Consider the following 15,096-nt stretch of genomic DNA (forward strand, 5'->3'; position numbering starts at 1 on the left):
AACATTATGATGAGACTTCTGATGATAGGAAGAAGAAGTCCGATAAACCAAAAGACAAGAAGAAGGATGATGCTTCGAAATCGGATGATAGTTCGAAGACGAAGAAAGCCTTGAAGTGTTGGATATGTGCTGGACCACACACGGTGAAGAATTGTCCTTCTAAACCAAAGGTGGCTGCTATTGCACAATCTGATATGAGGAATGAAAATGCTTCTGTAAGGATGATGCAGATACTTGGTGCTTCTGCTACTACGGAGGTGGTCTCTAGGAGAGATCCTAAGAGGAACAGATTAGAGTATGTTCGAATGAAGGTTGGAGGTGCTGATGTACTCACTATGGTGGATAGTGGGGCTTTTCACAACTTCATGGGTGAAGATACTGCGAGAAGAATTGGGCTGAAATTTGTACCAGCAAAGGCACAAATGAAGACAGTGAATTCTCCTCCTATTGAGATTATTGGTATAGCTGAGAGGGTGGACACTACACTTGGTGAATGGACAGGGAAGGTGGACTTCACTATAGTACAGATTGATGACTATGACGTTGTATTAGGGATGGAATTCATGAAACAATTTGATGCTATGATTGTTCCACATTTGAAGAAGCTCTACATTTATTATGGAAGGGAAGATGTACCCATTGGTGTTCCAACAATTGGTGTGACCAGGCCTGATTGTAAATTAGGAGTGATGCAAATGGAAGATGAGAAAAGAATGGGAGACATGAGTAAGCGATTGTCTATTGTTGAGGCAAAGCTTACCGAGCAGTCATTGGTCATTAGATCACTTTTAGATAGCATCTTGGATTTGTCAAGAAGGCTAGAGTTGGTGGTGGATGATGATGATGATGAGGAGGTATATGTGAGGCCGAATGTCCAGAAGGAAGACCGGGTTGCTTATCTACAAAGGATGGAGATTGATGATCCTGACAGATGGATTGAGTTGATTAGTGAGGGAGAGCCTTCAGGCTCTACTTCCTCTACATCTTCTTAGATGGGTGAAGAAGATGGGGCTCATTGTTAGCTGCTCATGGCAGTGAGTCCTTAGACATATGGAGCGGGTATGACTGATGGTGCAGGGATGGCTTGGCATCAAGCATCATGACATGTTGCAGATGGATGGAGTTTCCATGGACCTGAGCATGGATTATGGAGATAGATTCTTGATGAGTCAAGGATATGGCAGATGTTTGAGGAACAACTGATGATGGCATGAGGATGTCCACTCTCATGATTTGAGCGTGACAGTTGGATTAGCTACCCAACTAGTTCAGACATGGGGTCGCGAAGTGTGCAGAGATGTGTTAACATTTTGTTGGAGTATCATGACAGAGGTTCACATGGTGACACATGATGAGTTCGACACGAGATGTGCAGTGGAGATTGTGGTAGAAGAGTCGATGATCATGGATCGAGATGATGTCTGATGGAGGACATACCATAGAGGTGTATTCCTTGGTATGGATTATTTTGGTGGCAGTTGGTCACTAAGGTGAGACATGATGAAGATGGAGTTCTACATATGTTGCAGGGATGTTTGCCTTATGTGGAGGAGTTGACATCATGGATAGTGATGATCTTGGTGGATGGCTACCGGGATGGTATGTTGTCAAGGACGACAACGATTTCAGGTGGAGGAGGATGTAAGGTCTTCGAGTTCTACCCGAGCGCGGGCGCGGTGAACGACGGGTGCACAGGCAGTCAACGGGCGCGCGGGCGAGCGCACAGGCGCGGGGCGCACGGGCGGGCGCGAGCGCATGAGGTGGGTGCGGGCTGCACGACGGGCGGGCGAAGGCTGCACGACGGGTGGGCAAGGCGACACGGGAACGCGACAAAGATGCGACGATAAAGTGCGACGTGTGAAAATCAACGAAGGCATAAATGTATGCGATGGAGGTTTATACCCTTGTGCGTGGAGCTACCCTAAGGGCAGGTCGACTTATGAAAGGGCACACATAAGGGGTATGTTAGACTAGTTTTGGGGGTCGGCTGAAAAGCCACCACCCACTCTACCTACGTGAAGGAATGTGTATATATACAAATGCGTTGAAGATCATTTGGCATTCAACCAAGAGCAACTCGCAGAGCTCAAGGAGGACAAGAAAAGTGCGGAGATTTAGAAGGAGTGCGCATAGCTCATGCGCAAGTCTTGAGGGCACAGTTTAGGTGTGACTTGGAGCCGGTTGTGGGTTGGACAAGGTTGTCTTGTGAGCAGATTTGTGTTGGACTTGACAAGGATGTCTTGGTGACCCGGGTGGGCACTCATCCTTTGTGCAAGGTGTGCACATGTGATTGTAAAAGGCTGACTTTGCCTATGTTGTAAAATATTCTAAGTATTGGCTTGGAACTTGCCAAGCATTACTTGTATGATTGTATTATGAAGAAAGATTGCTTATATATATTTTCGGACGCACTTGTTCGGGAGTTGCCCTTCCCCTTTATACTGTGCAATTGTTATTGTCTTTTATAATTGTTATGGGTAATGAATGAGCATGGGCTTCATTGGTATAAAGGATAAATGCATGTTTACTTGGTTGCAAAACACAAACTAAGTAAGGACAAGTGAATTAGGCGTAGTCCATGAATGTTAGTATTGGTGAAAGAAGCGTTCGGTGGTGCCGCACCTCGCTATAAGCGGTTGGAAGACTACCGCAGGTGTAGGGGCGTGACATAGGGGGTCCCATAGGAACAGGGGATAATATATACCCCTTTCATATCTTTGGGGTCGATAGGATCCTTCACTGATCTGAGGGACAAACGAATGGTGTTAAAGGGCCTAAAGGTCACAGGGACACTATGCATCTTGAGAATCCTTGCAATCTTATCAGTGGTCCTGTGAACAAACGGAAGATGGACACCTGGAATCCGTTCTTTCGGTTCCCTTTTAGTTAGAGAATTCTTGGCAGCTTTAAGGAAAGCCTTCTAACCCAAGTATCTACTATAACCATTCTCAACAAAGACATCAAGTAGATGGAATTTTTCTTTCTCAAAACTCTTCTTATCCGAGATCCTTAGGGCTCGAGTAGCAAGGGTATTGAGAACACCCATCTTTTGACCATGGTCCTAAAGTCAAAATTAGCCATTGGTCAAGTTAACCGTTGGAGGCTCTGCTCAGACTATTTAACATGCTAAGTTGGATCTGTTTCTTCAACTTGTCTTGACGTTGAACCACACTGGTTGGTTTGAAACGCGTCGACAAATGGTTTCTCACGTTATTTTCGCCGAAAAATCTCTGGTAAACTTAAAATTTCATTATAAAAGAAAATTATAAAAACTTGATAGCAATTCCCATTAGAAATAATTCTAGCATATCAAATAATCAAATATATATTAAGATAAAAAAACTAAAACTTTTAATGGAAAATGATCAAATATATATTAAAAAAAAAAAAAAAAAAAAAACTAAAACTTTTATTATATTTCTACAATAAAAATTCAATTTTAGAAAATACTTGTTAGCCATTCTCATTGAAAAATAATCAAATATATATTAAGATAAAAAACTTGATAATGATAAAAGTGATTTATAATTGCCTCCTCTAATTTCCTTTCACAATTTTATGAGTTTAAAACAACCATATATTATGAAATTCCATCTATTATTAAATAAATAATACAATATATTTATATTTTTTTTTTACTTATAAACTTATTTGCAAACATCAAATTACCATAAAACTAGTAGCCAATGCATTTATAACAAACACCATGTATTTATATATGAACATTAATAACAAGCTTTGGATGGATGAAGCTCTGTGGAAGATAAATGGTAAAAAAAATCAAATGCATATATAAATAATAGTAAAGATTGTTTTTGAAAGTTAAATTATGGAAATATAGATAAATATTTTATTTTTTAATTAAAAAATAAAAATAAAAAAATAAAATTGAAATACCCACTATTATTTAATGATTAAACAAGGCAATGAAGATTTAAATTAACAATGATTTCATAGAGCAGGGAAGAGTCAAAATACAGAGATTGATGTTTTTGGACAATAACCATGAAGCTTTTTCACCGATGAGACTAAAATTTTGCTTGTAATTGATGTGCAATTTTTTAAAATCTAAACTCAGCAGTCATCGTCATCTCTCATTCAATGTTTATCCATTCCTCGCATTGTTCGCTATTGATTTCCTATCTCACTTGTCTCACTTATTCCATGCATAAGATTTAATGATTAGACATGGCAATGAAGACTTAAATTAACAATGATATCATAGAGCAGCAAAGAGTCGAAATACATAGATTAATGTTTCTTTTTCACTTATGAGACTAAAATTTTGCTTCTATTTTGGTGTGCAACTTTTCAAAATTTCAAATCAGCATAGTCTCTCATTTAATGTTTATCCATCCCTAAGCATTGTTCGCCATTGATTTCCCTATCTCGCTTTTTCCATTCATTCATGTGGATTGCTCGGAAGGGATAAGTGGTGAGAAAGTGCGAGTTTCCACACGGAAAACGAACATCAAAATCATTTTAAAGTGAGATATTATAATCTTTTCATGCAGAATTGATGTCTCATAGCTGCATATACATGTCTAAGTATTGGAACATATAGATGATTCCAAACATGACCAAATCTTTGGAGGGAGAACATGGTTTTCGGATATAGTAATGTACTGGAAGTCTCATATCATGTAACACAAACTCACGTAATAGACAATACCCTAACAGTACCAAAATGGAAGCTTAAACTAATAACAGAATGAAATGCCATGAGCTTTAAAGCTATGAAAGACAATTCCCAGCAAACAGTCTGACGTTTCATAATCTTAATGCTCAAGTCAGCTCTCATCGGCCTTCTTTTCTATCACTATCAATCTTTGATGGAGATACATTTCTCCATCTGCTGAAGACGAGGCCAAGCTGTCATGGCTTAAATTGATGAACTCTCTACGCTGTTGTACAATGGTGGTGTTGCTACGACAGGTGTACCGCCACTTCCGACAATGGCAGCGTTATATTGCAAATCTTTAATGTAACCAGGGCGAGAAGCAGGAGGATTGATCTCTACATGACCAGTCAGCATTGCTACCACTCGAGACATCGATGGACGCATTGTAGGCACAGCTTGGGTGCAAAGAAGGGCTACTTTAATCACTCTGAGGACTTCTTCATTTGAGCATGTTGATTCTATCTCAGGATCCATCAATTCCAGCGGCCTTTCTTTCTCAAAGAGATGCCAGGTCTGCAATGCCATGCGATATTGAGAAGTAGGCAGTTAATTAGTAATAGCTAAACATTAAATTACATGGATTACATGTTAGAAGTTAACTGTACACACCCATTCGAGAAGATAGACCATGCTATCTGGCAAGCTTGTATCTGTGTTGCTCCGACCGCTCACAAGTTCCAAAGCAACTACCCCAAAGCTGAACACATCTGCCTTTTCCGTAAGATGGCCTCGCATAGCATACTCCGGAGACAGATAACCGCTTCAAACATAATAAATATGAAATGAGTGAGATTAGGTTATTTTCTCTAGATTATGTTACTGTAGTAGGACCATAGGTTATATTACTATAGTAGCAGCTCGTTTCTTCGAACAAAAAAATTATATTTTCTAACAGTTAAATGGGGAACATATATAATTTCTCACAGTAGGTAGGAAACCAAAATCTAAGTTTCTGGATCATCTTACATTGTTCCGGCAACTCTGGTGCTGATGTGAGTTTTATTCTCATCGTATAACCTAGCCAAGCCAAAATCTGATATCTTAGGGTTTAGAGAGTCATCCAACAGAATGTTACTTGCTTTGATATCTCTATGAATTATCCGAGTACTGGCCTCCTCGTGAAGGTAAGTGAGTCCGCGCGCGGTGCCAATACAGATATTGTATCGAGTAGGCCAATCCAATTGTGTGTAAGATTTCTCATTACCTGCAACGTACATGACCCCAGTGTATTTCTTGTGAATTAGTAAAAATAGAAAATTTCAATTCAGGTCTACTAGAAAACTTATATATATGCATAATTACTTAATAAAGCTTGATCGAGACTGTTGTTCTCCAAGTACTCATAGACCAAGAGCGGATCATCTGCTTCTAGACAACATCCATGCAACTTTACAAGGTTCCTATGTTGCAGTTCAGATATGACAGCAACTTCATTTATGAACTCGCGTTTCCCTTGTCTAGATTCAGAAGAGAGTTGCTTCACTGCCACCATTTCACCATCTGAAAAAGTGCCCTATTTGGTGCCACAATTTAGAATGGCGTTAGTCAGACTAATTTAAGAGAAAAGACAAAACAATTCACTGCCACCATTTCACCATCTGAAAAAGTGCCCTATTTGGTGCCACAATTTAGAATAGCGTTAGTCAGACTAATTTAAGAGAAAAGACAAAACAATACATAATGGCAGTAGTCAGACAAATTTAAGAGAAAAGACAAATCATACATGAAGAAAAGGTAACTGCTTATACGATTCAATTATAATGGACAAAGTTTGTTGCTCAATTATTTTATTAAACACAAATTTGATTCAACATTACATCCGCTAAATTGCTGCTGGTCTTTCTTCTTGCTTCTCATTACAATGTCCCAGCCTAAACACCAAACTTACTAAATATGGAATTATACAAATTTTAACTAGATTTAACTTTTTAGTGGATTGCTGCTGGTCTTTCATCTTGCTTCTGATTACAATGTCCCAGCCTAAACACCAAAATTACTAAATATGGAATTATACAAATTTTAACTAGATTTAACTTTTCTTACAAATTTTAACTAGACTTAACTTTTCTTAGTCACAATAGACTTAATTATTAATATTAAACTTTAGTTGTTTTTCTTTAATTAAGACAACTCTTCATAGCTTAATTATTAATATTAAACCCTAGTTGTTTTTCTTTACTTAACACAACTCTTCATACATTACCTGCATACAGGAATAATTACTATTTTTAACCTAAAAGAAAAAGGAAAAATAAATAAATAAATAACCCACCTTATAAACTGCACCATATCCTCCCTCACCTAATTTGTTCTCTTTAGCAAAATCTCCTGTTGCAGTTTTCATATCCGCATAGCTGAAAATTTTCAATTTTGAACGGATATCGTTTATCGCTGACAAAAAAAATTAATCGTTAAACGGAAAAACTTGACAATCCTTATTGCAACTTTTAAACCATAAAATGTTACAGCTATGCCCGCACGAGTCCTCGAATCTTTTGTCAATACCTTTGTCTTCCTCAACATCTGCTGCTGGGGGCTTTTGAACTCTCCTCCTCCAAAGGAGAGAAAACAAAATTATGCATATCAAAGCCGCAACAAGCCCAGTTGTGATTCCAATCACCATTCCTGTCTTACTCTTCTTGGGATTGAATTCTACACACATTTTAAAATCAGAAGGGACAAAGCCAGCTGAAAGTAACAAAGCATTTACAGTTTCATAATTGAAAATTAATTTAAAAGTTAATATAAGAATCCTTTTAGTGCAACCATCTTTGGCCTAGTTCATTATACCATCCATGCTAGAAAACTGTTCTATCTAGATATTTTTCTTTTTCTTTTTTTCAAATAAAATGATACATGTTCAGCATGTATTCGTAGACGTAGAAACTGTTATCAGGACTAATATAAACACATAATGTGCTGATACAAAAAAGCAAATATATAAGTGCTGTTTTAGATCGAAAGAAATTAAATTCTTTTAATTTAACGAAACAGTATCTTTTATCATCACCTGGCGTAACACTTATAGCTGATACTAATGGTCCATAGGTTCCTTGGGCTGGAGTACAGCAAGTTCCTTTTCCAGCCCAGAATAAATGAATTTCGAGGAAGTTTGCTGTTACGCTGGTCTTGTTGAAATATTTAACAACGCCTATATTTGAACCCCCTGCCTCCTTTCGGATGTCAAAATCTGTTAATACTTTCTGCCCCTACAATATCAACGTACATAATATTTATACCATTTAGTTATGCTATAAACAACGTAGGCACTAACAGGGGGAAAGAAAAGCATACATTTTCACGGTTAGAATGGTATTTTTAATCCAAATACATTAGATTAGATTATTGCTTGAGGGAAAAATACAGAGTTATATTTTTTGAATTGAGGTTTTTGTGATTATTGTTTGAGAGAAAAATACAGAGTTATATTTATATTTTTTGAATTGAGGTTTTTGTGATTAGAATTATTTTTTATTTTTTTATTTAATACATTTAAATTTTTATTACCAAAATTTTAAATTAGTTAATATGGTTTATTAGTGTAATGAAGCGTAGTTCATTATCAAGGCAAAGATGATGAACCATACTGACTATTACTAAAAATCAATAATAAAAATTTGAATATAATGATTCATCACATTTAGTACTAAAAATCAATAATAAAAATTTGATTCATCACATTTAGTAGGAAACATTTTGAACTAACTAATATAATTTAGTATTTGATGAACCACACTAGATATTTGGAAAAATCAATTATAAAAATTTAAATGTAATAAATCCTAAAAATAAACACAACTCTACATTTTCTTTTAAAAACCTTATGTCAATGGTGAACGTAAATTAAAACATTCTTTATGGGAGAGCAGCAATAACACTTACAAATCAAATCAATCATACAAATCAAATCAAATCATACCTGAACATAAACGTCAAAAACGCGTCTTCCAATACTCTTCCAACTATGAGAATTTTCAATCTGTATCTCTGCAAAATGTAGTTTTACTGTATATGGTCCATTCTCGAGCCCTAAACCATAGTATCGAAGTGAGCTGGGCGATAAGCGTGCTGTCTCATACAGTTCTGAGTTTAATGTCTTTGTAAATTCAGAGTGATTGGTTGCTGTATAAGTTGCATTACTGTTTTCCATAAAACGTCCAGCATAACTCACTCCCCACGTCTGTGTATTGCTGACATAAAATGACGTACTATCAAGTAATTCGGTGTCCGGCTCAAAAGCATCTCCGATAGCAAAAATCTTCTGTCCGCCTCCACAATTTATAGCAAAGCGAGAATCTGTAGAAGGAGGAGCCAAAATGTGAGTTTTGTGGGTCGTTTTTCCAACCAGACTAGGGTGATATGTCAAAAACCGAAGGTGAACAGATGCCGAAATATAGATCTGGAGGATAAAATGTAATTAGGTTACTTCTAACTGTTTATGTGCATCACACTTCAAGCTTCATATAAAACAAGATAGGAAAGGAAAAACTAAGGTAACCAAATAGTAATTGATATTTGGTGAAAGATAAATGAAATTCAAGTGTCATATAAGAAGATAGGAAAGGAAAAACTAAGGTAACCAAATAGGAATTGATATCTGGTGAAAGATAAATGTACTATACACTTGGAAGCACAATTTGCAACACAGAGTTAGAGACTTTGAAAAAAAAAATATTAATGAATGTTAATTTTACTTAAGGAAAGTATTTTAAATTATTTTATAAATGTGAATTGTTTTAAAATGAGTTAATGTTGTAAGTATGTTTGGATAGTAACTGTTGTGTTAGGTTTACATTTTATTTATTTATATTTAAATTTCATGAGGGTGATAGGTAATTTGTGCATATAAACTTCACTGCACAATTGTAATCATGTGTACAAGTAATATAGGTAATTTGTGCCTATAAACTTCACTGCACAATTTTAATCACATTAATCACATGTATAAATAATAAAAGAGGAAAAAAAGTTTAGGTAGAAACACTTTTAATATTACATAAATAAATTAATTTTTCATAAAATATAATTATTTTGAAATGAATTTTTCATTTTAAAAATATTTTATAATATAATTTTTAGAAAAGGTTTTAAAATTATACAATTATATTAATATATATATACATACATATGATTTTTATTTTGATTTTTTTTAATTATAAAGTTTAACATATATTGTGAGAAATAATAAAATCATTCACTAATTAATTTTTTATTAGATTTCAAATATTACATTATTAATATCAAAACACAATTTTGCAAGTGCGGTTTTTATGTAACAGTTTTTTTTGTCTTGTCAAATCTCTATTTTAGTTTTCATTCATTTCCAACTAATGTGGATGTGCTTTAGCCGTTGGTGCCAATATAGATTCATTTTAGAGAACCCACATTTAGCAAGAAGGAAACATCTTTTTGAGTGCAAAATTTAAGGAAATGTTTACCCTTAATACTTGATAGATCTAGTATATCTAATTTCTCTTGATACCTAGATCTAGATTAAGATTGATCTATGTTAGCTCTTAATAAATTTTACATCTCTATATAGATATAAATTCATTAACATGTTTTTTTTATTTTTTTAAATGTGGTGTGAATAGCATTGATTCATTATGTGTGTATGTGTATCAATTTTAATCTTGAAAATAAAATATCATCACATAATCAATCATCAAGGCAATTCTTGAACAAAGGAATTAAAATGAAAATCCAAATTTGAAGAAGAAATGCTTTTCAAATAGTCATCAATTTATTACAAACAGTTGTGAGGACACAGATACTTTGTAATCACCAACTTATAGTTGTTTTATTGTAAAGAGACAATTTTTAGGCTTAGAACTTATTCAAAAGAAGGTCTACCCTCCTAGTAGCTTGTACCCAACTCAGATTAGAATTCAGCATCCACAAGGATTGCAACTTGGTTTGCAACAAAGCTCAACCTCCAACCAAAATATGTCTTATAATTTGGCTCTAAACCAGAACTACAACTCGACTTCTGACTAGGATTGCAACTTAGCCTCAAACCAGGACAAAAACTTGGCCTCAAGCTAGAATCGGTCTAACAAAACTTAGTCCAACAATCCCTGAGCTTGACCTCCTTCACACCAGATTTTGACCTCCTCAATAGACCCTGAACATGCCTCAACATCCCTCAAATAGAATAGGAACCCCTCCCAAGAGTTATACCAAAAACCCTTCCAATTTGGCTTCACTACCAACTCGGATTTACTTTACTTGGTTCATGAGGTATGAACCTCAAACCTATTCCTTTGTTGACCTAAAAACATAATCGAATTGCTTGAGAAAATGAGTGCCTAGGCTCCTCCACATAACACTTATTTATAGTGTTCTTGGGGTTCAGCGTAGGGTCGGCTTGAGCAAAGAAAGGATATTAACTATATATAAATGAATATCTTCAAAAGTTAATTTCTCCTCAATTGTGTTGAGTTAGGATGTGTGTCACATATCATCGGAAAGGTCTCGAAATATGCTATTTGACTATGTAATTTCCTCTTTCATTAGGATATCCTTTAACATCAATCACAACCATTTTCAACAATATCCCCTTTTTAATTGATAGTAATACTTTGATATCTACTTTTTTCAATAGTTTCTCCCCCCTATCTGCATTCTCTTTCCCTTTGAAATCAATAGCAAAGGGTGCTCCCCCTAATTTTGTGCTTCCTTTACTAAGATAAAGGAGAGATGTCTCCTAACTTTTGCCTGAGATATTCAAATGTTTCTCTGGGAAGAGGCTTGGTAAATAGGTCAACAATTTGTTCTTTGGTGCCAATATATTCCATCTTGAAATTTTTCTCAATGACCTGTTCTCTGAGGAAATGGTACTTGATTGAAATATGCTTTGTTTTTTAGTGCATGACATGAGTTTTTGATATATTGATTGCACTAGTGTTGCCACAGAAAACGACAATTGATTGATCATATTCCATTTTGATGACATGCAAATTTTGTTTCATCCCGAGAACTTCGGTACAAAAGTCTATTGTTGTTATGTATTCAGTTTCAATTATAGAAAGAGAAATTGATTAGTACTTTATGCTTGACCAAGATACAAGGTAATCTCCTAGAAAAATGCACTCCCACTCGTTCTTTTTCTATCATCAATTCTACCTACCCATTTAGTGTGAAATTTCAACTATTGCAACAACTGAAATTAATTTTTCTAACTGCAAAATTAATTATGTAGTGTATTGCTATGGCAACAACGAATTAATCACACTACAATGTTCACAAATAAAATACCGCAAAAAATAAGTGTTGGAAACTGAGAAATGCTAGCACACACACACATAAAAATGACATCGTTATTTTTGGACAGAAGTCCCTGGAAAAGCTCAATGTGGGAAAACCGGTTGCAACAACTAAGGGTTTATATTATTAATTGCAGCAGAAAATCTAAGTACAATAATTTGGATGCCAAACTGGGAATCCAATCTAAGAGAATCACGGGAAAAATTATTGAGGATTTTTCCTCACCCCACAACTGATTTCAGCTCCAGAAATTGGCCCCTTGGCAATTCACACTTCCCTCTTTGTCAACCTCTGCGTAGTGCGGGCCTTTCTACTACTTCCTTTCGAAACTCCTAAAATTTGTAGCTCTACTTCTCTCTGGCCCTGGAACTTATTCACTGGCCCTTCTGATCAAAATCCTGACTTTTAGCTACTAAATCGACTACCCCTCCATTGAGGTTGAACTGCACTGTTTCTACTACCTACACAAACCCTCTGGGCATACTCACACTTCCTCAATTTGACTCTTTGGACTTGGAAAATCTTCCTTCGGATACTACTGACCTTTCATGCCACCTACTACTCACCCACTGGCTCAACCTCCATTGCTGACTCATTCCTACTACTGGGAATTCGACTTGCCTAGGCAATTGAGTATTTGCACTTGTGTATTCTCCATCTACCCATTGACATCTTCTTATAATCTCCAGTTGGGACTCCAACGACCACGATTAAAACTTAATCGATGGTTGAGATCATCTCCAAGTCGATCCGTGTGAGTTTCTAGAGAATTCTCACATTTCTCAATTAGTTACTATTAATCAACCATTTTTCCTAAGTTAGACTTAGGAAATTTTTAATTATGGTGAATTAATTTAATTGATCCATCTCTAAGTGGAATTTCCAGAAATGATTTATGGGTTTTGAAGAACTCTTGTTTTTTAACCTCTCCAAAAAGTCTCAAGACTAAAACACCATCCAATGCTACAAAAACTAACACTCTCTCTTAGCGAGGAAGGTGTTCTAGTGTCATACTGCTACAACACCCTATATCTACATCATCCTCTATACATTGTTGATGTTTGGCCACTATGATTGTCTGTCATTGCCCACCAACCACTACACAACTCTAATGTTGCATCTTTGATGCTATTGACATTGCTATATTGCTGCCAACTTTGCATATGCACTGCAACTCCCTCTCAATTGTTGTTGTTGCTACTGCAACTACTGCAACTAAGAAGCATCCAAAATACTATGTCCCTGCTACTGAAATGGGTTCTCCACCATACCCATATGTTCTCTGAAATAGATGAACTTAACTCTCCCTCGAGCTTTCATAAGTATATTTGCAACCTGCTCATCTATGGAAACATATTATAGCTGGACCGCTCCACGCAGCACACAATCTCTGATGAAATGACATCAAATATCTATGTGTTTCGACTGTCATTAAACACTAGATTCTAAGAGAGCTTGATGCAACTCTGATTATCATTGTAGACATTGGTCACTTCCATCCTCTTCCTGAATAAGCTTACCAATAGCTTCCGAAGCCATATAGCTTCACATGTATCTGTGCTCACTACCATATACTTTGTTTCTACAGATCTCAGTACTATTGACTTCTGCTTCCTTCTGCACCAAGAAAACATCCCTGATCCAACACTGAAGCAGTACCCAAAGGTACTTTTTCTATCCACTGAACTTCCTTCTCAATATGCATCTGTGAACCCACATAGTGTGATGTCATCCCCTCAGGTATATTTCAACCCATACTCTATTGTGTCATGCACATACCTCAAAATGTGCCTCGCCGTTGTCCAATGTACCCTCTTCGGTTCCACCATAAACTGACTAAGGTATTGACCGCAAAGAAAATATCTGGCCTAGTGTTGGACATATACATGAGAGAACCGATGAGTTGTCTAAACAAGGTGGGGTCAACATCCTTGTCATTTGATGCATCTATTTTCTTCTAGTTGGTGATCATGGGCATAGACATGGGTCTACAATCCTACATTTTGAATCTCTTCATACTATTTGTAGCATATCTTCCTTGGCCAATGAAGATCTCCCCATTCTTCTACCACACTTTCAATCCTAGGAAATAGTGCATCAACCCCAAATCCTTCATATCAAACTTTGTTTCCAGGTTCCTGTTGCAGTCCTCTATGAACCCTAATGACCCTGTCAAGAAGAGATCATCCACATACAACACTAGGATGAGTGCCTCAACCTCTACCAACAAATGGTAAAGGTTGGGATATGTGTCACTCTTGACAAATCCCATCTGCTGCAAGTAGTTGTCAATCCGACCGTACCATGCCTTGGGAGCCTGTTTGAGCTTGTATAGATATTTTTTTAGTCTACACACGAGTGTGCCTCTCATGAGTCTCAAAACCCTCTGGTTGTTCTATGTACACCTCCTCCTCTATCACTCCATTCAAGAATGTTGTCTTGATGTCCATCTGGTGAATCTGCCACCCCATCTAAATTGTTAGGGATATAACTGACTAGATAGAAGTGTATCTGGAAACTGGGGTGATGGTCTCCTCATAATCTATCCCTTATTTATGTGCATACCCCTTTGCCACGAATCTAGCCTTGTACTTCTCCACACTGCCATTTGCAGTGTACTTGATATTGTAGATCCTCAGCACCACCTCCCAAATATCATTCATCATGATAGAGATGTACTCTTGTACCATGGAATCTACCCACACCTAATGTTGTGTGGCTTCTTGAAAGCTGGAAGGTTCTACAACTTGAACTACCAATGCTTGGTACTCGTCAAGTTGTATGCACTTTCTCTTGTTCATTTTAGGAGCTCCAACGAACTCCTCCTCATCTCTTAATGTTTGGCGAACTTCTCTGCTAGTTCGACCACTAGTGGTGGGAGGTTCAACCAAATCCTCTTCATCCTGCCTTTGCTTCTCCGCTTGCTTTCACTCGATCCTCTACACCTGAGGAAATGCTAGTATTAGTCACTGTAATAGATCCCTATGATTGTCCCACAGGTTTCCCATGTTGTTGGACCAATGGAGCTTCAACTAGCTGATTCTAATCACCTGCAGGCATCTCATGAGATCTCTTGAAAGCTCGGTCCTCCTTGAACTTTACGTCATGTCTCGCTACAATCTTCCTATTACTAGGAATGTAGATCTTGA

General features: G+C 36.6%; 1 protein-coding gene across 4 annotated transcripts in view; it reads right to left on the minus strand.

Annotated features, from left to right (window-relative positions):
* Positions 1–4,360: 4,360 nt before the first annotated feature.
* LOC149227601 (putative LRR receptor-like serine/threonine-protein kinase At1g56130) overlaps positions 4,361–15,096 on the minus strand; it is a 322,774-nt gene continuing 312,038 nt past the window's right edge. For 2 of the 4 annotated variants that reach the window (XM_089377830.1, XM_089377832.1), the window contains 8 exons: positions 8,601–8,977; positions 7,692–7,890; positions 7,187–7,333; positions 6,954–7,072; positions 5,984–6,194; positions 5,648–5,885; positions 5,291–5,441; positions 4,361–5,194 (listed from right to left, as the gene is read on the minus strand). In XM_089377830.1, coding sequence (XP_089233956.1) covers positions 4,883–5,194; positions 5,291–5,441; positions 5,648–5,885; positions 5,984–6,194; positions 6,954–7,072; positions 7,187–7,333; positions 7,692–7,890; positions 8,601–8,977 — 1,754 coding nt within the window. In that variant the 3' untranslated portion in view covers positions 4,361–4,882. The remainder of the gene's footprint in view (positions 5,195–5,290; positions 5,442–5,647; positions 5,886–5,983; positions 6,195–6,953; positions 7,073–7,186; positions 7,334–7,691; positions 7,891–8,600; positions 8,978–15,096) is intronic. The other 2 variants (XM_089377829.1, XM_089377828.1) reach the window with 2 other exon arrangements.

This window comes from Pinus tabuliformis, chromosome J (assembly GCF_031772625.1).
Source record: "Pinus tabuliformis cultivar Carrire ecotype Pingquan chromosome J, CPIR1, whole genome shotgun sequence".
NCBI classification, from domain to species: domain Eukaryota; kingdom Viridiplantae; phylum Streptophyta; class Pinopsida; order Pinales; family Pinaceae; genus Pinus; species Pinus tabuliformis.